General features: G+C 39.1%; 2 protein-coding genes across 7 annotated transcripts in view; both read right to left on the bottom strand.

Moving 5' to 3' along the window:
* Positions 1 to 483: 483 nt before the first annotated feature.
* Positions 484 to 8,192, bottom strand: ccm2l (CCM2 like scaffold protein). 6 transcript variants are annotated; one of them, XM_028011486.1, is made up of 11 exons: positions 7,955 to 8,192; positions 6,724 to 6,891; positions 6,559 to 6,642; positions 5,528 to 5,711; positions 4,445 to 5,028; positions 4,200 to 4,329; positions 2,946 to 3,009; positions 2,668 to 2,851; positions 1,911 to 2,049; positions 1,671 to 1,818; positions 484 to 758 (listed from the first exon to the last, which is right to left on the bottom strand). In XM_028011486.1, the coding sequence occupies exons 1-11, from the start codon at positions 7,982 to 7,984 to the stop codon at positions 623 to 625; spliced, it is 1,851 nt and encodes a 616-aa protein (XP_027867287.1). In that variant the 5' UTR covers positions 7,985 to 8,192; the 3' UTR covers positions 484 to 622. The 6 variants fall into 6 exon arrangements, with proteins under 6 accessions (XP_027867287.1, XP_027867289.1, XP_027867288.1 ...); XM_028011488.1 differs by having other exon boundaries at positions 2,668 to 2,848; XM_028011487.1 differs by having other exon boundaries at positions 484 to 755; positions 7,955 to 8,191.
* A 3,418-nt stretch (positions 8,193 to 11,610) lies between these two features.
* xkr7b (XK, Kell blood group complex subunit-related family, member 7b) overlaps positions 11,611 to 22,908 on the bottom strand; it is a 61,327-nt gene continuing 50,029 nt past the window's right edge. The window contains exons 3-4 of the mRNA XM_028011188.1: positions 18,232 to 18,451; positions 11,611 to 18,072 (exon numbers count right to left, since the gene is read on the bottom strand). Of these exons, the coding sequence (XP_027866989.1) occupies positions 17,271 to 18,072; positions 18,232 to 18,451 (1,022 nt within the window). The 3' untranslated portion in view covers positions 11,611 to 17,270. The remainder of the gene's footprint in view (positions 18,073 to 18,231; positions 18,452 to 22,908) is intronic.

The following is a 22,908-nucleotide window of genomic DNA, read 5'->3' as shown; positions in this document are numbered from 1 at the left end:
TAAACATTGAAGAAATGACGAATATTAATTTTGTAGTGTCTTTTAAACTGCCTCCAGTTAATTAACTCTTATGTATTCAAACATTCCACAACTTAAATACAGAAATTTGTTTATACACAGATTTTAGATTGCAAAAGGCAGACATAAAAATGTTCACTATTTTGCTGCCAAGACAACTTTCAGACCATTTCTGTTCCTTTTAATACTGATTGTTGAATAAAACAAAATGATGAGATCTAGTTTTTATTAAATCAGATCTTCATTAGGAGTCAGGTAGAGGAAGGAATTAAAAAGCTAAGTAGAATATGGAATATTTAGCATTGCTATCCAAAACTGTACTGTATTTTGTCTTGATTTTACTGTAGTTCTTCCTGAATTCATTTAGTTTACCATTTTGTGTCTCAAAACGATTTCTAGTTTATCATGAAGCACTTCTACTACAAAATAATTTACATATTCCCTCCACATCTAAACACAGAATTGTTTTAACTTAGAATCAAAATTAGCTTTATTTATCAAGTTTGTGCAGAAACAAAATTTGACTTTGGTTCCTTTTTTACTGTGAATGAAAACACAGAACTGTTGGGAAATCTCTCTCTTAAGTCTTTCTTCTCTGCCTTCATCAGAGGTAGTAGTCTTCCTCCTCGATGTCTCCGTGCGTGTCCTGGAAGCCCAGGGCCTGGATGTCATGGGTGATGTCAGTGATGCGTCGGTTAAATTCCTGAGACCCTGTTGCTAGAGAGCTGTTGTCGTACCTACTGAGAGACGAATAGCTGTTATCTCGCTGACAGGTTTTTATATAAGAACTAAATCAAACAAAATCCGGTTCTAAACTAACAAAAACAGGTGCATCCAGTAAATAAGAATATCATCAAAATGTTTATCTACAGTATATCACTTGTAAAATTAAAACAATTAAAATATAAATAAAGTGAAGGAAATCTATGTTTGGCAGGGAAAAGATTTTCACATATCCAGCTACTCTGCTCAACCCATAAAAATCTGGCACAATTTAAAAGGAAATAAACATGCTTTTCAAGAACCAAACAAAGAAATAATTAACCAAACACACATCTCCTTAGTGAGATTTCAGCCTATAAAAAATATCCATGCATGTACTGTACCATGTTTGCGTTCCATATTTAGTCTGGGATTTCAGTCCATGCCTTGTGAATCCACACTGACCTCTAGTGGCCTTTGGTTCACAATTTTTTCAAGGCCTCGATTCTCACTGTTCCTTATGTACACATTTACCAAAAAACTGCCACATTTTCTCCATTTTTATATATTTAGTATATTTAAAATGTGTTCTTAAAGGCCATAGCAGAATTTAAGTCAAATGTCACATTTTTTCTTTCCACTCAATTTTCTATTATAGTAAGTTTGAATACACCTCTGTTTTAGCAATATTTTGTAGAAGCTTATAATTCTGACTAACTGTCAAGACAACAGTCTTCTCTAAGATAGTTTAGGTCGGTTTCAGTATTAAAAATGTTTTTTCGTCTCATCTAATATAATTTTTGTTATAGAGAAACTAGAATTTGTGTTTTCATTTGTTATAATCATTCAACTAAACAGAAATAGGCTCTTAAAATAGATCATTTTTGTGTGATGAATCAATCATGAACTGAATTATTGAAAATAAACTTTTCACGTCCATTTCCACGAACCCTCTCATGGCCGTGGCTGAGGTGTTGCTCATGCTACGTTTAATACGTCCAAAGCTGTCGGTTAAAATCCCGCCTTCTCGGATCCCGATGCTTTCCAGGAACTCCTCAAACACGCCGACGTCTTTGTCTGGGATAAACGGCCGCATGCCTGAAAAAAACAAAGGATGAACATGTTAATGAGCCCAAATGAAACAAACCAGGATTCCAAGAGAAGAACATAACTCCGTCTCGGTCTCTCACCCAGCAGCAGGAATTTGCGCTTGTCTCCGTACAGCTGCAGCAGTTCAGAGCAGAAGTGGTCGATGTTTGAACCCAGCCTGTATTCTCTCAGCAGGACTGCAAACTGCTGCAGCTCCAGAGGATTCAGCTTGTTCCTCAGCTGCACATAAACACACACACACACACACACACACACACATTTATTTACTATATATGCTGGGGATTCAGTTTCCTTCCCTGGTGTCTGTTTTTACTTATTTCAAAATGTATTGGAGCCAAACCCGTTCCGCCTAGCTTTATCAATCAATCAATCAAATTTTATTTGTATAGCACGTTTCAGCAGCCAGGCTTTACATCATATCAAACACAGAAACACAAAGCAACATAGAATCAACAATCAAAACACAACATTAAGTCAGGTTCCATCAATAAATTTGTAATTGATTACGTTTCAAATACAATCCTAAACAGGTGGGTTTTTAGTCGAGTTTGCATCCGTAAAAGGTTTACCTGTTACACTCCTACTGTGTTATATGGAACAAAATACCTGTTGCTATTTTTATTCCCCCTCATGCTCACAATCACGCAGTTTAAAACGATGTAGATGCATTTTAATGGGCTTCTGGCACAAGGCTCCGTACACCTGTTTCACGGAATTTCGAGCAGGGACTCCGCCGTCCCTCACGGATTTTTTTGTGCAATTCTATGGTACCTGTTAGTGTCTAGAATTTACAAGTATGTTCTGCTTGTGAAGATTGCGATTGTTGTAAACACTCACCGTAATCATGTACTCCTGCATCAGCAGCAGGGCGGGGTTGCTGTCTGCTCCATCACTGGTTGATGCCAGGCTGCGATGGGAGTCCTGCAGCGAGATAGACGAGCTCTCGCTGTACGTCTCACTATAGTAGAGCTCAAAAGCCTCCTGGGAGCCGTCGCTTGCAGAGACAGAAGGACACTGGCTTCTTAGAGGATTGCAGCAATATTATAAAAGAACTGCATCACATATAAACATACAGAAAGCAGAAGTAGTTATTGTTCTACAGCCATGTTACTTACAAAGAGCTGCAGCAGCTAAACTCTGGATCATAACTGTAGGACATGTCAGTCAGGCAGCTGTCACCTGTACAGATACAGTAAAGTTAATGTTTCAAGTTTTACTTTTTATTCTTTACTGCATTACTTTGAAGTCTGTTAAAAATTGTTAGGATGACTTTATTTTATTGGGTTATTTACAAGATTTTTTTGTAGGCTTATCATTATTTAAATTTCTTTTGTTCTGCTTTTTGTTGATCTGAACATTCAAAGACACAGAAAGACAATTGCAAAGTCAGCCTTCTATCACCTCAAGAGAATTTCCAGGAAAGAGCTACTAGTGTTCCAACAAGACATATGGATGTTGTTTAAAAAAGTGCATTTAACAGTGTATCATTGTGCCACTAATTATTGTTCAGCCGGAGATACGGTGGACAAAGAAATCCTCTGATCTAACATTTGGTCCCACATCTTCTTGAGGGAAGATTGTTTTCACACCTGATAGTCTGGTAGACTACAGTAGGTTTGATTGGGGACCAAAATTGCAACATTTATCCCATTTTCAGCTGGTGTGGTTCTCTTTCACACTGCACTGAGTCAAATGATCCAAATCCTTTGAAAAACCTATTTTCCCCTCACCTCTAGGGGCGCTGCACCACGAATCACTGAAGGAAACAATGTGAAAAGCTCTGAAGAACACACTGAGGTAAACTTCTTAAACAAAAATGGAGTTGCGTCAGATTTTAGCGGCTGGAGGATTTCACTTTGGTCATTGGTAAAAGACCACAAGCCATTTCTCCTGCTGGCGCTAGACTGACGCAGGTTTATTTACCCAGAATGCCATGAGTTTTAGTCCGTTTCCTGATTGTCGCTTGTGGAGGGGTCTCTGATCCACTTGGCATGCAAACCGCACCAGAGTTTTCTTCAACCAAATAGAAACCGAGGTTTATAGGCAGACCAGAGTTCGTTCTTTTGGTCCACATCACATCAATTACGCATTCACACCTTCACAAACGAACCGGATTTCTAGGAAAATGAACCGGATTTGAATTAAAGCCGATTAAACAGGAATGGTGTAAACGATTCCTGTTTACACCATACACCACTTTTGGAAGTGGGGGCCTTCCAAAATGTCTTACGTAAGCAGTGGAAAGTACATCTCAAATGTGATTTTTGTCACTCATTTCAGAAAGTGAAATGCATAACTTACATATAGATTTACTACACATAGAGTGAAATATTTCAAGCCTTAATTTCTTTTCACTTTGCGACACTCACTCCTTTGGAGCCAGTATCGATCTGGCATGGTGTGGTGAAATCCAGCCCTGTCAACACATTCAATAGTCTGATGGCCGTAAATGATCTGGAACATCTGGCAAATGAGGGAGCAATACTCCTCTGCAGCATCCTGCACAGAAACACCAAGGTTACTGTTTCAGGTGATTAGTTTACACATAAATCTGTGTTTATGTGGACTAATTAGCATCATCAGGGTCGCTCTGCCTTCCAGGGAAGACCCTCACCCTGTTCTCCACCGCCAGGATGACCAGGTTGCAGTAGGCGTCAGGACAGGGTGTGGGTTTCAGCGGGTTGTAGTTCCGTCTCTCCCAGCTGCCGTAGCTTTTCCCTCTTTCCCAGCTTCCAGTGCAGGTCTGCCGCCGCTCCAAGCTCCCTCCACCACCTCCATGCCTCTTCTCCCAGCTACCCGCTCCTCCACCACCTCCATGCCTCCTCTCCCAGCTCCCTCCTCCACCTCCCACCCCCCAGTTCCCACTCATTGGTCTCGCTCTGCGGTTCTCCCAGCTCCCACCGGTTTTTCTGGTTTGCTGCCTCCTCTCCCAGCTGCCGCCGACTCTCCTTCTCTCTAAGCTTCCTCCCCCTGCCTTCTCGCCACCTCCTCTCTCCACATTTTGGTTTTTGTCATGGTTACTTCTGGAGAGCGATGGCCTCCAGTCAACTCCACAGATGGTGTGTCTGCGCTCCATCGTGCCCCCTGCTGGTCGCGACTCAGCGTTGCAGCTCATGGTTTGTCGCCGCCCGTCGATGCCTTGTGTTTTCCTCCTGTCCAGGCTGTCATCGTCAGCAACCACAGAATCCACATTTAGACCTGCAGGATGCGCATTTTGAAACAAAATCCACCTTTGTTACAATATCACGACAGCAGTATCAGGGCCATTGTAGATGGGAAAAAAAACATTCTGCAGAAATTTTCAAATTTTTGCATTTTTCAACTTTTGTATCAGAAATGTCCAAGTTTTTTCTAGAAAATTTCTTAGTGTTTTCTAGCAAATTTTTGACTTGTCAAATTTTCAACGTTTTCCTGTTTTTCCTAAAAAAAAATAAAAATCTGAGTTTTTTTCCTCGCAAATTTTCGATTTTTCAAGCTTCAAAATTTCCAAGTTTTTTTCTAGAAACTTTCTGAGATTAGTCTCAAAGTTTTTTCAGGGAAATGTACTGCTTTTTTTTTGTATAACCCTAATACGCTGTCGTACAATACTCTCTAATATCTAACAATATCAGTCCGTGTTAAAATCCAAGTATTCATTGAAGGCCTCTGATGGTTTTGGCGGCTCTCCATACTGTGGCATCAGTCACATTTGCCTCACCTGTCTTGAGGACCAGCAGGTGCAGCGCGTCGTCTCGCAGGTAGGAGGCAGCAGCGATTTCATGTGTGGGAATCCTCATGAGCAGCTTCTCGTTGTTTCTCCATGTCAGCAGCAGACAGCGAGCAGACAGACTCAGTATGCAGTCCTGATCGACGCTCGTTTTCAGCGGCAGCACCTTCAGCTGCTACTGACGAACACAGAGTTGAACTTTAGGCTCTGTTATCGTTCAAATAGCAACATTATGTGAGAAATCAGCCAGAACTTAGTTTTGATAAGGAAAACATCTCAATGTTTTATCTAAAAATGTCTCAGTTGGACAGACATCCAGAATGCTAAAGTCAGCGTCCACTGTCCACATCCCTACAGTGTTTTTTCAAGAAAGTTGAAAGGTCATGGTTGGATTAGCTTTGCTGGTTGCTGGGAAACCAATACAGCAAAGTTGTGAATTGTAAATACTAGATTCATTTAACGATGATGAAAACAGGAAAATATTCTGCTGCAGCAGCAAATAAAGTTTACAATCTGATATTCCTTTATTGGAAGCAAAACTAAATCAATGTCAGAGCGTTGGCATGATCAGCTCAAAGTGAAGAACAAATTCTGAACTTTGTGCATAATTTCTCTATCCACATAAATCACTTTACCATTCAGAAATGAATACACATGTAACCTGCAACCCTTCCTGTGTCTGATTTAAATATTTTCTCCTCCACAGCAAGGCTGAAACTGATGGTGGAGGTGCAGAAATCTTCTATATATAGAAAGAGACTGAAATTCAAAGTATTGTGGGACAAAAAAACATCTCAGTGTCTCAGAGTCAGTCTCATCTGACCTTAATCTGTAGTAAAGCATCCTTCAAACTATGGAATATGAACAGAACTGCTTTGTTCTTATATCACTGAACTATGCTGGAAAGTTGTAGGCGTTTCTGCAGTTGATCATTAACTGGTGACTAAAGCTTAAGTTAATAATAATAATAATAATAAAAAACATTTGGGTTAATGAGTTATAGATCAGTAAAAACTACCAACCCTGGCTGTGTCCAGCAGCTGCAGAAGTTCATCTCTGCTTGATGGATTTAATGAAACTGACACCCAGGTCAGGTGACCAAGGAACTAAGAGAAGAGGTCAAACATTAAGGAGTTGGCAAGCTTCTTTTTTTAACCGTTTCAGTTCTGTTCCTCCTCGTTTCTTACCTTCACTTCCTTTTCCACATAATCAAAGATGAGCTGCTCAGGGTGGATGAGGTAATCCGGTGGGTAGAGGGGGACGGTGTGGAGAGGCCGGCGGTAAACGCTGCCTCGGTCTACGGCCCTGCGACCAGATCTGGACCAGACCAGACGCTTAATGGGTGAAACGAAAGTCTGGGAAGAAAAACAGACAAATTCTCTGACGTTCTGGCATTACATATGGTGCAATTTTCTGTCAATTGTCACCATATTCTTGATTATACTATATCACTGAACAATAAAAGTATAATTGTGCTGTACTGAATTATTAATCTGACTTTGTGATTTGAATTAAATTGGGCCCAAATGGAACTGTACCAGGATATAAATCCTGTTTATTTTAAATTTACATGACATTTGTTGTGATTTGACACTATTTAAACAACCTAAACTGAATTAAATTGTACTTTATTAAATAAGGATATTTACAATTATATCCAGGGAATACAAAAGACCCAAATGTCTACATTTGTATACCATTTCAATAAATTGGAATATTATTGAAAAGTTCATTTATTTCAGGTACTTTATCATAAAGTGAAACATGTTTTATAGATTAATTACAGACTGGTGTTTTCCAGCCTTTATTGCTGTTAATTATGATGATTTTCCACTTACAGGCAATGAAAACTTGACATTTAAAAACAGAATATTACATCAGATCAGTAAGAGAAACATCCTTTATTATAGAAATATAGCCTTTAATGAAAGACAAAGATTATTTTCAGAAGGTACTTTTAATCTGAGCCTCATCAGAAAACATATTCTAGTTTACTGAATATAACTGTAGTGGAAACGTTTTTATCATTATGAACTGTCTTTTAAAAAGTTTTTTGATGGCAAAGAGACTAAATGTAACCAATCTATTCTGTGCATGTCAAAAACTCTGAACACCATAATTTAGTAAGAAAAAGAAAAAGAGAGTTCATACTGGCAAATATTAGTTCATAGAGAGTACTAGTGAAAAAATGGCTGCTAATATAAAAAAGACATGAATCAGTCCAAGAAGTCTTGGAGTTAATCCTGGTAAATCAAACTTGTTTCTGTTGCTTTCAGGTTACTTTCTGTTATTTTGGGCATTTTTAAGCAAAATCAACAAGTTTTCAACAAAACAAAATGGCTCCATTTGGATAGAGTAGCCTCAAGTCATCTGATCTTAATAGCATAAAAACATTGGAAATAAAATAAGTTTATGTACCTTCTTTGGTTTCTTTGGTTCGTAGTCCATTCTCTGTTCTGGGTCAGAAAGTTCGGATCCTTCTCACTGTTTCCACTCAGATGTTGTGGCTCCTCTCTCTCATTTGTTCTACCTTTTTCTGCCTCTTTGTTCCTATAAGTCTGAATTCATTTATCGCAAGTGTGTCATATTTGCCCTTTTCTGCTTCTACACTGATTGTCTACTCTGCTGAGACCTCTCAACACACACATAAACACTGTGGGCATGAGGAGAGAGCAGGAAGCGAAGGAAGTCCACTTCCTGTCCGAGAGGAAACTCCACCAACGACTGATAACATCCATTCTCTCGTCTCTGATAAAACACACAAATTATACAGCTCAAAATCCCCTTTTTAACATTTTATTTGTGCAGAGACAAGTGTCATATCCAATTCTCTTTACCATACAGCTTAAAATGATTTTCAAAGGCCTGTCTCTATGTGGGATTGTAGTTACAAAAAGACTTTGCTTTTCATCCCAGGTTTGACATTAAGTCATTATAACAAACAGATTAATAAATTCAGTGAATGTTGAACACTCCAGGCCACACTGTAATCAAACCAGCCTTTCCAAAACACTCTGCTTTTGCTTACTTACTCTGAAGGAGATCTAGAGATCAGTATTTTTACTGTTTATGAAAATAGACGTGCAATATGTATACGTATACTGTGCATTACATTGATACTTGGGAGAAATCTACTTGACGTTAAGTATCAAGTAGATTAAAAATAGGATGCACCGAGAAGTTGGCTCCTATTTTCTTAATTTTAGGAGATTGGTAATTGACTTGTAAAAAACTTTGGTAGATCTTGAATACATTTCTCTCAGGTTTATTTCTATAATGTCGTTACGGATGTAGATTCTCAAAATTTAGCTTTTTTTGGGGGCATTTTAAAAAATACATCTGTGAGAAGGGCTGGAGGACGGTGCAGGTGAAAAGGTCCTGGGTTTAAATCCTGACTTAAGGTCTTCCTGCATGCAGCTTGCATGTTCTCCCTGTGCATTCATGGGTTCTCTCCGGGTACTCCATCTTCCTTCCACAATCACAACTGATAGCTTAAAAGTGCAGCAAATAACTTTTATAAGAACATGTTGTTTTTTTACATGTTTTTTGTCACCATGTTGTGACATGAGGCAGAAAATCTGTGAAAAGATCGATCTCATCCACCTTTTCTCTATGCTATTAATGTCTGAAGAAATGCAACGCTCTCGGTGAAAAACTGGGCCAGAAGGAAGGTCTTAGAGCTGCCAATCATCCTCATGTACTTGCTGCTAAATGTATTAATGGCAGAGAAACAACTTCTCATTACAGAAAAACTGTTTATCTGTGCCTATGCTAACTATCTTTAGCATTCATGACAGGATGTACCAGTTTCCTTCCAATGCGCTTTGCAAGAGGGATAAGCAGCGCCACATGGAGGGTGTTGGGTAAATTGTATTATTAGTATTATCAAATATTCGTTGTATCATGTAGCCTTGTAGTTACATTTAGATAATTTTACTTATATGTTTTTTCTCTTTTACTCCTAATTTAAGTATGGGTAATGTTTCTGTGTGTTAAATAGCTTTGATTCCTTCCTAAGGCCTCTCTGGGAAATAGAGGTGACAGCTACTCTCAGCAGCTGTTGCCCTGCAGGACTTCCTACAAGACAGAGGTGCTAGTTGCTCCCAGCTGAGTTTATCAGTCCTGCAATAAACTCAGCTCTTCTTTGTGCTACAAAGCCGTTGCTTTGAAGCTATACAACGTGTCCGATTCGACGCCGTGCTTGGAGCAAAAGGGATCTAGAGTGTAGATAACATGTGTCTAGATAGTGAATGTTATTAGCGCTGCAACCATGTGATGAATTGTTGACCCCACCCCTTAGGGTTGCAATGCTCTCTGTGATAGGGACACTGAAAGCAATAAAATAGAGGAGCAGGCAGATGTGTTTCAGAGCAGTTGGAGATTTGTAACTGAAAGCACATCTCTGTCTGCTCTCCTCGCGAGAAACAAAGAATCTAACTCTCTTGTCTTTCCTGTGTTTGTTTAATAGGTATTTAGACCTGACAGAGGGTGATTGACAACACTAAAACCCTCCTCCTGAGACTAATTGGTTGTTTCTGGATAGTACTGGGAAAAGGCAGAGGAGCTCGGTTTTTTCACAGACTATATTTTGTCTCATATCATACTGTCACAACATCTTGACAGAAATATGAAAAAAATATATTTTTATAAAAGTTACATACTGCAGCATATGTGGCTTTGATTAAACAAATTTTCCTTTCCAAGAGTATATATTTAAAAAATAAAAGTTGCTTTTTCTGTTTGTAGTGTAATGTAAGACTGTAGCAATAGGAGCAGAATTTGTTTTACCATCTACTATGGGTGCAAACAGCTGCCTTGGGTTAAACACTTAGAAGAAGAAAATAAACAGAGCTGCATCCAGTACTGCGTGTTTGACAGCTTGTGTCTGTTGGGATGATTTCAGGCTCTTAACACTCACTCTCATTATTTCAGTGAAAATGCTGCGCAAATACATTGTGAAGGCACAAGTAAACAATTTGCTACCTGCAGCCAAACAGGAGATGATGCAGATTACAGAAATACCTGCCTAACTTTCTGTTTGCAGCATTTTTTAATCCCTACAGGGTACAATTATTCTACTCTTATTACAACATAATACAAAAGCATTCATAAATAGCGGTTGCTGCAGCATCTGGAATAGTTGTCCAGTTGAAGTTTGACGTAACTTCCTTCAGATTCAGACTTTATGGAAGCCATGAATCTGTTATTTCAGTAAACAAGTTTGGCCAAAAGAGGGCAGCACTGTGATGAAGGTTAACTTATGGGCTGTAATGTAGAGGAAACGAAAAGAGGGGAAATTCTGCTGATGAAGCCAAAGGAGTCTCACACAAATTACCTCAGCATCCTTCTGCACCTAATGTCAAGGCAACCGCTCGCTAGTATCTAGTGAGCTAATAGCTTAATGATCATCTGGTTACCTAGGCAACTAGAATCTGAGATAGGACATTTATCTTTTGAGCGCTCTTGTTTTTCACCAATCTTTTTACCAATTGAGGTAAAAAAGGTTGAACTATTGCCACCTCAATGACTTTGCCTCGTATTTAGCAGCTTTTGGAGATTTTTGGGGTTTTTACTGATGATAGCGTGAAAACCTTAGTTGCAAATTTTGAAGAATAAAACAAATTTATACAAAAATGTCCCAGTTTGCACAGAAACATAACGATATCACCATAAGGAACCAATTTATATATTTTAGCACTACTTAACTTCTTCTAATAGATAAGCCCCACTCTGTGAATTTTTGTTGAATTTATTTTTTTTTGTTTTTTACCAGAAATAACAAGCAGGTCATATACATTTCTAAAAATTTATAACAAATCTCTGAAGAATGAACTTTTGGTTTTATCATCAACTTTGATGCATGTGACGGTTGATTCTTCTGAGATCTGCACTATAAGAACTTCTTATAGTTCTCCACAAACACAAACATTATGCAGATTTTTCCTAAACAATAAAAGATTCATACAGTATTTAGAAAGAAAAATAACACCTTTAATACACTTTAATTTGTGAAAAAAGCAGAAGTTAAATAATTCCAGCTGTCATGCATCAAAGAAGACACAAACACAGGCCTGTTGAGTTTATTCTGATGGCCGTTGAGCCATGTTTACTACAGTATTTTCCCACCTACAGTAATCAGCACAGCTTGTTGAGTTCTTTGTTTTTCTTCTTTTTTTTTTTTAAACATCATCATAGATAATTTTCACCACAGGTTTATTTTTCTGCTTGCTCACTCAAAGGATGTTTAAGCGGCATTATCAAAAACAAAGTAGAAGAGGAAACTGAGAGCACATCCTTACAGTACACACATACTTTACATACACAACATACTTACATACCAAAGCACACATACTTGTAAACGCACGTCCTAGAATAGTATCACTCTGATATTTACAGAAATATAGAATGAGTAAAAAAAACAAACTATTTTCATATTTTACATCTTAATAAAAGAGTCATACCAAAGACATGGCCACCAAGTGAGTAAACAATAGATAAATAGATATAAAACAAATACAAAAATAAATCAACATAAACTCCTTGCATTAATTAACAAAAGATGATTCGAGCTTTTGGACTCGATAACATTTAAACATGTTCTTGTTCAAGTCAATATATAATCAGCACATTACTATCAACTGTTATCTTAGCTTAACGACAGAAAAACTGCTGCATGACCCAATCAGAGAAAGCAAAGTGTACCTTGGCCTGTGACTGGGTGGTTTATGTATGCACCAGCCGTACATTAGCCTGTCAGGTCATGATCATTTGTAACAAAATGTCATTGTTTTCAGCACCATTAGCACCTCTGTGTATGTCACCAGTGGACTGACGACCCTGGGTTCAGGTAGGACACTGTCTGCATCATCAAACTGCTGCTGTTTGCTTTTATTTGCCTTCCTGAATGATCTGGACCATGGTTGATGCCCTTCCGACTTATTGGTAGAGATGTGTCAAAAGTCTTAAGATAAATATTTTATCGTAGCAAAGTGAGAGGATAAATAAACACCAAAGTAAAAAAAAAGAAGTTATTTCCTATATCATAATGGTCACACTTAAAATCTCTTTAAAATAATGCTTTTGAAGTTGACCAATGTGTCTTATAGGCTTTAAAGACAAACAAAACAGGCAAGTAAGAAAATGGCTTCCAGAAAAAAATACCCTCAACCTAAAATTTTTACAACTTGCCCATCAGCAAACACGTCTAGATAAGTCTCACTGGTCCCCACACAATAAGGAGGGTGATAAAGGACAAACGTACATCTCCAATGTGCCAAAGAGTGGCATAGAGGATCATCAAGTCTTCTTTATCACCATTAGACACTGTCAGGAAAAAGTCCCACCACCACAAATATAATTATGTGGAGTTTGCTCATCCTTACTCGGACATAAACTATTATGAGTTTGAGCTGTTCAGCAACAGTTCAGGTATATCAGGTGTAACACAAGAAATCAATATGTGGAAAACCTTCCTGTGTTCATTGTTAATTATGGCGATTGACCTATAATGCTGTGAGCCAGTTTCTCTTCCAAATATCTTAGAATATTGCAAGATTGAGTGGCATGCTGAGCACTTGGATACTGATGCAGAAGGCAAATCAATATAAGGGTTCTCAAGGCTTAAAATCCTTTTCTATTCGCTCTCAGTCCCTGTAAATAACCCTTTGGGCTGAAGTCTGCACAAAACTGTTAAAGATCCCACTCTCCGCACGCTCCAACCTTCTGAAACATTAAAGGAGAAGACTTTAAGTGCAGAGACCTGGAGTGAAATTATGCAGCTTCAACGGGAAAGTTAAGACTTCTTTACACATCTTTACCAGTGAGCCAGTAAATGTGGAGGGCATTATGTACGAGTCAGAGCATCTCTATCCTACCGGCTTTTAATAATACAGACTGGATTTTCTTTATGTTCCACTGAACACTCAATGAAGCAATCTTCAAACACATCAGGAAACAGTGGAGTGTGTATGCATCATCAGCAAAACACTCAACGGATGACGACTGAGGACATTATAAAGCAAGAACAAAAGATGCTGTTCGGGTCACAATGTACCGACATTTGAGTCTTTTTTGATATTTCTCAGAGTTCGTATGCAACAATGGGTTTTGCTCACTCAATGTGGCAGAAACAGAAATCTCCTCCAAACTTATTGTCTTCTAATATATTGAGACTCTTCATAGCTGTATTATGGTGTTCATTGGTACCGTTATGGATTGGGAGCTCCCTCAAAAACTGAGATCGTCTGCATTCTTACTGAGCCTCAACATCTTGATGTTACAGCAACAAAGCTGAAAAACCTCATTTAACTGATGGCATGCACAAGGATAGTATTTTTATAAGAATAAACACCAACCTTTGAGTAAATGTTACCACTTTACATATAATCACCACATTGCTTCAAGTTTTCCTCAGAGTTACAGAAAGAGACCTCCACTTTTTAACAAGTCAGACCAACTTAAAGACAGAAATCGCATCTAACGGCTTCAGAAAACGATTAAGTCTAAGTTCAAAGAGGCTGTTGGGGAAAAATTGTTTGATGAAGATGAAAGTGAAGCTGTTGCTGACCAGGCAAGATCTTTAGCCACACCCTAGTGGTTGATGGTGTGGCTGAACTTTGACCTTTGAAGCTGCATCCTAGTTACCAAAAGCTGGAGGACCAAATACTTTTAGCAATCCAATGGTTTCCAACCAGCTTTTTGCTAACTTTGGTTATCAGCTGAAAGACAAATGTGATATGTTGAGGATCCATCTTCATCGTCAACAAGCCTCCAGTTAAACTAACTTAGAAAATGTCTCATGAAAGTATGAAAAAAAAAAATCAAAACGCTGCTGGTTGCTGATCCGTTAAAAACTCAACAATGTATCCACATCACCTGCGGTTTTGACCTTGTCCAAGATGAAAAACGAGAACAGACACATTGATAGAGGATCAATGTCACTTTCCTTCTGTCTTCACTGCTCCCTTCTTTTTCATACACAAAATTAAACGAAAGCGCAACATCCAATGTTTATTCAGTGACTGACATACTGTCAAAAAATGCCCACATCCAAAAGGATCAGACCTGAACTGCCTGATCACCGTTGATTGTTGCTTTAGTGTATGGAGTCTAAATTGATCAGGCATGGGCCGGTAACCAGTATCCAGGCATATCAGGGTTTTTAGACTACAAAAAAGTTCCTACAGTAGTCATTTTACTGGGCTGCCACAAAATTCACTGGAATAAGGAAAGTTTGCTCCAACTGTATGAATGAGCTGCTGCCTCTCCCTCTTCTTGTTGCTGAGCTGACTGAAAGAAGGCTACTGTATTTTTTCCTTGCTTACAAAAAGGACAAATTTGGTGGTTTGGAAATATATCCAATCTTATTTGTGCTTCTAAGTCTGCACTGGGGTCTCCTTCCAGGTGTGCATGATTGGGAAACATCCAAAGCACGCATTTTTGACTTCGGTCAAAGTGTGGAGTCCATCCTGCACTGGGAATAAGCATGTTTTTTGTGCTAAACATGTGGACACAGCATTGTTTTTGGTATAAAATAACCAGATAGCCCTTCAAAGCAAACCAGTCGACTCATACTCCCTCACAAAATACCTCATAGGCGTTCTACAGATGCATGTGGACCAGACAAGCAAACTCATATGACTTAACAACACTGCTGGTTGAAGATCTGGTCCATAGTTCCAGGGGCAGAATGAACAATAACATTTTCTTAACAGAATCATAAATATATAACTTTCTGAAAAATTGCTGAGTTTTTATTTTCGATAAAAGCAATTAAATCAAGTATTTTTAATCAAAGTTGTGAGTTTCTCATACCGGCCCATGCCTAATAGTGGCAAAGTAAACTTCTGCCCAAAGTTATGCACTTACAGGAATGTGTTCTCCAAACAAAACCAATTGCAGATTATAAAATAAATGGATGTAGTCTCTGGGCATCACCTGTTGGTTTGTAGTTTAAAATCCTCTAATTTGGCAGAATATCGACATTTTTAAAACCTGACAGTAAAGCCTTAATTTGGACTGAATTAAGGACCACAGAAAAGGAGACCATAAAGATTTGTATCCAAAAGACTTTAAAAAAAAAGTTAAACTAGTGGAGCCACTTTTAGGAACTTTCTCACTTCTGTTTTACTTCTTGATTCACTGACCACATCCACGAAGCACCCAGTGTTGTTTATATAGTTAATGCAGAACCATCTTAATCTTAAAACATGATGGTCCTCCAAAGAAACCAAACCCAACAAAAGAACTTAGACGTGGGTATATCCTTTTTGTTACAAAAGACATCAACTATTGCATCTACCTAGTTTGCAAAAACATATCTGTACTCTTTGTCTTGACGGTTAACTTTAAACAAGTGGTATATTTCTTTTTATTATTTTTGCCCTCAAAATCAAACCCATAAAAACCAGTTCATAGTATACTGAAGTAGACTGTGTTATCCTCCATATTCTACATAATATGATTTTTAGAAAAAGTGAACCACTTTGGACAACATTTAGACTCTTACGAGTAAATGAAGCTTCCTTACTCACAAAAGGCATTCATCACCTAACTACAGCTTATTTTAACATCTTATACAGTATTGGACATCTGCATTTATTCAACTGTACATCACAGACCTGTTTCTGGCGATTTACAGCATGCCATACGTTGGTGGCCGTTTGAGAAGCTGCTCACTTACATCCACTTATCAGATCCTCGTTCAGCTTTCCAAGTGAGTCCGTTGGTTTGGAGTCGACAGTGCAGCTAGGATGTAAACAGCGAGACTTGTGCTATGGCTGCAATTGTGGCACAAATGGATGGGTGAATTGGTATCAGTTGTATTGCAGGCCTACGTTTCTTGGACCATCTGAACTTAGACTGAGTTACGATCCATCATCAGATGAAAGCCAAGGCCCTGCTGGGGAATTCGAGCAGCTTTTTCCTTTAGACGCCTCTGACAAAATGTTTAAAGAGCACAATTACCAAAGATTTGTGAGGCACATGCAACCTTTTGGGGACATGACTGGATGGAAAGAACAAAGCAACTCTTGCAACAAATCGACTCAGACTCGTCTGTGTGTATTCTTGCAAGTCATTGTAATTCTCTGAAGCAAGCCGAAGTGACTGATTGGTAAGAGGTGTGTGTTTATCTTGGCTAAACCTGGGATGAATTTGGTTGTAGACAATGACTCAGCATCTGTGAATGCCAAATCAATAGGCTGTTGATTTATGTATTTTTGCCCAAACCCAAAATGATTGCATGTCCCATGAACACTCTGACAATCTGTTTCTTCAACATGTCATACATTTCTGTTCTGTCTCTGTGGCCTGAGGCTTCAGTTCATGTGGCAGACAGTTTTTAAAAAAAAATTATCTCAAGCTTTATTTCTCTGGTGTCCTTTTACTTGTCCTCACCGTCCAGGTTGAAACAAAATCTAACACTTACTGGTCCCTGGTGTAAGATTAAATTCCTCTTGTTTGAAGTGTTAGAAAATGAGGCAATCCTGGCTCAGTATACTCCATTAACTTCCAACAGGTAATTCTTGCTATATGTTCTTCAACAGCTTTGGTCCCACATTGAGGTTCACATTTCACAATCGCAGTTTGACAACCTCTTTTCTCAATGAGAGTCGCCCGACATTCTGTCTTCTTTTCATGCTACTCCCAGCACAGGTATTCCTGGGTTGAAGACTGATTCCGGGCTGAGCCTTGGACCCAGACTGCACTTTGTAGTTTAACAGCCCCTGTTGGCTTAAACAGTTGTCTCATATTCTAACACCTCTTTGCTGCCCATCAGGCTGCTCCTGTACTGTATCCGTGGACTTATGGCCGAGGTGGTCTCCAGAAGCAGGATGGTCTTGCGGAGGCGGCGGTCGATAAAGTGTGCGTCCCAGGCTGGGTATCGCTTTCTTGGGAGGTCAATCCTGATCACAGGACCCTCTTGTGCACGGGATGTGGAGGAGGTCCTGTGAAGCAGAGCGGGAGAAGAGGAAGGGGAGGGGCGTACCTGGAAGACAGGCAGGCAGCTGTCCTTGTCCCGCTCCCCAGGAACTGGCTCCCCCAAGTCTTTATCTTTAGTCCTGGGCAAAGTCCGTGGAGGACTGGTAATGACCATATCCGTTTGGGACCCTTGCGATGGAGTAAGGCAAGCGTCAATAACTCCCACCATCCCCCCTGTTCCTACCACACCCTCATCTACGCATCCTCCCCACTGGGAGCCCAGAACAGGCCCGTCCGGGTGTAGCCAGCAGTAGTAGACCAACATGAAGAAGGTTCCCAGGGCAAAGCTGCAGGCCACCAGGCACACCACTACCAGGGCGGATGAGTCACTTGTTTGGGGGCCACGGTAGGTATACCAGGCAGCGGTCAGTGCCACATTCTCAGCCAGAGTCACAGAGTAATACAGAGCCATACGGAAGCGACTGGGCCCTTCCTTGACGTTGAACCAGCAAAAGATGTAAATGATACCCACGACCATGTTGTAGATGATTTCTTCCCACTTAGACATGCAGAAGTCAGTCTCACCCTGGATAATCCAGAAGGTCATCACACACCTAAAACACATTAACAGAGGTAAAATTACATGTAATCATTTAGATTTTTTTTTACATGTATGTTCACTATTTCAAATCACAATCATAAGTACTAATAATCTTAAACGAAGCATCTTAGTCTGAATGCAAACATTTTGAGTTTGATCAAAGATTACACACCAATGGCTGACGATGAAAATGCCAAAGTAGAGCTGGAAGACAGAGGCAAAAAGGGCAAAAGCCACGGTCCTCGCCCCGATGGTGAAGAAGTGCCACAGCATCTGGGCGATCACGGCCTTGTAGGACATGGGCAGCTTGTCGTCACGAGAGTCCCGGAGAACCTTCTGGTAGGAGGCGATCATCCAGGCCAGTGAAACCAGTGATGCTGAAGCTGAGAGGCCTGGTGAAACAGGAAGTGAGAGGAAAAAATAACTAAAAAGGACTAAAGGTAGGAAACAGTAAAGTACCAATTTAATGTTTTGAATTCTTAAAATCTTTTTAGATTTACTCTGATGTCAAGACAGAAAAGACAAAAAAAAACTGGATGCAGTGAAGACCTTGTATTTCCAACACCTTTTGATTGTTTAAGTGTAGTTATGTTTACCAAATTTCATCCAAATCACTCTAAAGTATTAACATCTTGTCACCTTGGCTCTTTAAAAGGCCCATCATAGACTCTTGGTGTTTCTTCTTACAGCAGTTTTATTTTGTGCAGGCAGTTGGACCTTAACCATCTTGTGTAAGGGAAAAAGTATCATTTGGACCATAAACAACAACCACAACCCAGGAAAGGTTAAACAAGTTTTATAGATGAATTTCAGAATGTGGAAGATTGACAGCAATTCTGTCTTCAGAGTAGCTTTGCGAAGGAGAGTTAATTGAGTGACGGGCAACATAAACAGGAAGTACTGAATAATCAGGAATTGAAGAATTAACCGACACAGGTGGTTTCCAGAGCGATACTTTTCTTACATTCGGTCTTTGATAGGCTTGAATAGTTTGTTATGTAGCAGAAGAACAATGGAGAGTGTCTTTTTGTCAGGGATTGTTTCACCCAGAGGACCGCAGAGAGAGCAAAACTATTATGCTGGAAATCTGGGACGATGATCATGTCACGGAGTGTGAAAACCGCAGTAGCCAGGTGAGTATAGATTGGACATACTATCAAACTTTAGTTTGACAGTCTGGTTCGTTTGTGGAGGTGTGAATGCGTAATCAAACTCTGAAGCGGACCAAAAAAGTAAATTCAGGTCTGTCTAAAAACCTTTTTTTTTTTTGAGTGAACTCTGGTGCGGTTCGAATGCATATGAATGCCAAGTGAACCGGGGACCTCTCCAAAAGCAGGAAGCAGACTATAGTGTAGGGCATTCTGGGTAACTAAAACAAACCAATGTGAGTTTACCTGGAGCAGAAGAAATGGCTCAAGGTCTTTTACCAAAGACAAAAGAGAAATCCTGCAACCGCTAAAATCTAATGCTACTCAGTTTCTGTTTAGATTTTGTAAAGCAGGAAGTTGCGTCCATCGTCTTCTCCTGAGATGTTTGTGTTGTTTCTTTTAGTGGTTCTAGGTGTAGCTTCACCATGGGTGAGGAGGAGGGAACAGATTTTACAAAAGGTTTGGTTTGTTTGACACAATGCCAACCACAGCAGCTGAAACTGTAACAAATGTTGCGTCTTCGGTCCCCAACAGAACAGATTCTACCAGATTATCAGGAGGCTAGGAGGCAGGAAACAGGTCAAGTACATGATCACAGACATGGACATGAAAGTTCAAAGCAGGAGTTAATATAGGCAGTGGGGCAGGTGAAATTAATCAGCAATCAGTAGACAGCAGAGGTGGGTGGGGCAGAGCGGTGGAGCAACATGAGACTTGACAGGAACAGTGAGGATCATGACAGTTTGCAGTGAGATGAAGAATCACCAGCTTGCAAATTAAACTTTGTGGCCCACCATGAGCTGCACAGAACACAGTTAAACATTCATGTGTGTTAATCAAGTTAGCTTGTCTGAAATTAGCCACGGATCACACTGAGATGGCAATGAATTAAAGCAAAAGCACCTCAACTTTGCATATTAATGTTATTTTTGATCAGTGTTGCTTTAAAAGATTTTCTCTAATTGAATAACATTTTTCTGGGTATTTTTTGGGCAGTCACTTCTCTGAAGGTTTCTTACTGGAATATAAGAAATGTTTTAGTTAAATACGTTTATGAGAACATCTTAAAACTTTAAAAGCTTGAAATGACGTTTTGTTGCTGTTCAAACCATTTGCCTGACAAAAAGGTTGGATCAATATGTTGTTAATAAATGTGTTGCAGGAAAATAAAAGTTTGCAGGATCCTCTCTATTCAAAACAATTAACTAGATGTGTGTTTGTGCAACTTTCCTTTAGTATAAATTTGCTGATCCATTGATGTACCGCACTATTTTCTTTGCAAATACAAATATTTTTTAAATCAATAATTAACTTATTTGTTTCAACTTGTTTCTCAGCTTGTTTCCAATTTTTTCATTTGCTAATCCAATCATTAACTAACCTACTAACAATTTTATTTACTAATGTATTCATCTGATTGCCAGTGCATTTATTTGCCAATCCTATTTTACTACTGTGTTTTGCTTGTTTATGTTGCGCATGGTTTTATTTGCTAATCTATGTTTTTATTTAGATTTATTTTTTAACTGGAAATAAAATCCACAAGAGATGGAAAAATAATTTGGAATTTAATGAAAAATAAATGTAAACAAGACAAAAATATCCTGAATTTTATATTGCAGTTTAATTTCTAGATATGTCAGACAAAATCCTGCTTTTGTGTCAAAAGTAAATCCAACTCTCGGTTTGTACATGCTGTCCATTTGTGCTGTTTAACTCTTTTCTGTAACAGTGTGTCATTTATTTTCATATTTTTTTATTGTCATTATTGTTTTTTCCGTTATGCTAAAATTATGCTATTGAGAACATTATAAATGTGTCTTCTTTGATAGCAACACTAGGAACTGCAGACCTGGTTACGGTCAGACCCAACAATCAGTGATGCTAACGTCCATTTCAGCGGGACTGCGGCTGTTTCAGGCTTTCTCCACAGACAGTAGGAAAGTGTTTAGTGGAGCTGCATGCAGTAACGTTCTCAGAGGGACCCGAGTGCGCTTCAAGTGACTGTCAGAGCACATTTACTGCCTTTTCTGGAGAAACACAGAGCTGGGCTGATTTACTCCACTGTCAGCCAGGCATGTCACTATCCATGCAAAGCTGTTATGGTCAGTGGGCACAAGGTTTATCTTCAGGGTGTGGAGATCTCTGCCATTTAAGATACTCTGATTTAAACTAAACACTTCACGAAGGATACAGTTTTCTGTTTTTACTAACATCTTTAATGTAATTGGATTAAATGTTTTTGCATAATTCCAAATATTTATGATTGTAAGTGGAAAACAGGCACACCTCTAACTCAAAAGTTATTTGCGCTAACGCTAAAACCCTAATCATAAACATTAGCTCAGCTAAGGCTGAAGCGCTACGCTTCCACTCACATGGAAAAGAGATTACATGCATCTGCATGAGTTTTTTTTGTTGTTTAGCCTGTGTGTTCACACGGATCGACCGTAATGCTAAAGCTCTAACTGCTAGCTTACATTTTTTTGTTATTGAAAGATTACAACCATCAAACACCAATTTAATTTTGATATAATTTACATGTCCTATAATACCTTTAGATGTTGTATTTATGATTGAGTATTATTCTCTACGTGTTTTATCTTGTTAATACGTGTTTCTTGTTCAAAATAACATTATCAGGAAAAAAAGAGGGAGAATATGAGGAGAGGAAACAGAAGTGCTACAGACTATTCAGTCACTTCAAAATAAGAGCATGAATATACCTAACTATTTGAATATTTCTTAACAGTCGATAACCAAATCTTCAACGCGAACTTTATTAAACGTAAAGTTAACAAAACAGCCAATTACATTAGCGCTTTAGAACTTATCTGTAAACTAAATTAGGGGGAAGATAAAGTTTAAAAACCACTATAGTCCAAAATAAAAAAAATGCTCAGCTAACTGCTGCCTAATGTGGCCAATAAAACTGAAACAGAGCAGAATCTAGTCACCACCTGTTCTAACCTGACGACCGTAAACACCACAGGAAATGTGATGTAAAATGACCAATGAGGTGTTGGTTGACCTTTGAAACTGGACCGGGCCGGGCGGCCATACATTTGTTTGGAACAAATGTTTCCTTACACTGCAGATATCAAAATGGTAAAAGGCCTGAACTTGTACAGCACTTTATCAAGCCCAGAGGACTAAAAAAGCACTTCACACTACGTTCAGTCATTCACATAGAGATTCACATGCTGACGGTGGCAGGCTACATTGTAGCCACAGCTGCCCTGGGGCAGACTGACAGATAGCCCCTCTACTCTGCTGTCTTACGGAAACATGAAGTATTCGTCTTTAATGCTTCTTCAGGCACACGTGTGTGTGTGTGTGTGTGTGTGTGTGTGTGTTCATGTCTGTGTGTGTTTTTGTAGGTTTTATGTGTCATTCCTATGTTTCCAGTGCTCGTCTTCTGCTGCTGCTGCCAGGTGTGTGTGTGTGAGGCTGGAGAAAGGAGCATTGTTTTGTTTTATTCATCAAAGAACAATCTGCTTCTTGTAAGAGTGGCATGAATAAAGCATAGACTCTCCCACCGATATCTGCCTTCAGGACTCACACACACAGATATTTGTACTTCTACCTGTTTTATGGACATCCATGCCTCACCCTACACATGGAAAAAAGATTACATGCATCTGCAAGTTTAGCCTGTGTGTTCACATGGATCGAAGCATTTTGGGAAACAATTCCAGGGT

The sequence above is a fragment of the Xiphophorus couchianus genome, chromosome 24 (genome assembly GCF_001444195.1).
Source record: "Xiphophorus couchianus chromosome 24, X_couchianus-1.0, whole genome shotgun sequence".
NCBI lineage: Eukaryota > Metazoa > Chordata > Actinopteri > Cyprinodontiformes > Poeciliidae > Xiphophorus > Xiphophorus couchianus.
The sequence above is the reverse complement of the archived record's forward strand: the minus strand, read 5'-3'. Positions and strand labels throughout refer to the sequence as shown.

Bases quoted from the DNA above. Each gene is read 5' to 3' on its own strand.
- ccm2l (XM_028011486.1), bottom strand. From the start codon at position 7,984: ATGGACTACGAACCAAAGAAACCAAAGAAG. The intron at 5,712-6,558 runs GTTGGTAGTTTT...GTTCGTCAGTAG, and splicing joins AGCTGCTGGACACAGCCAGG to CAGCTGAAGGTGCTGCCGCT. The intron at 5,029-5,527 runs GTGAGGCAAATG...CGCATCCTGCAG, and splicing joins CCTGCTGGTCCTCAAGACAG to GTCTAAATGTGGATTCTGTG.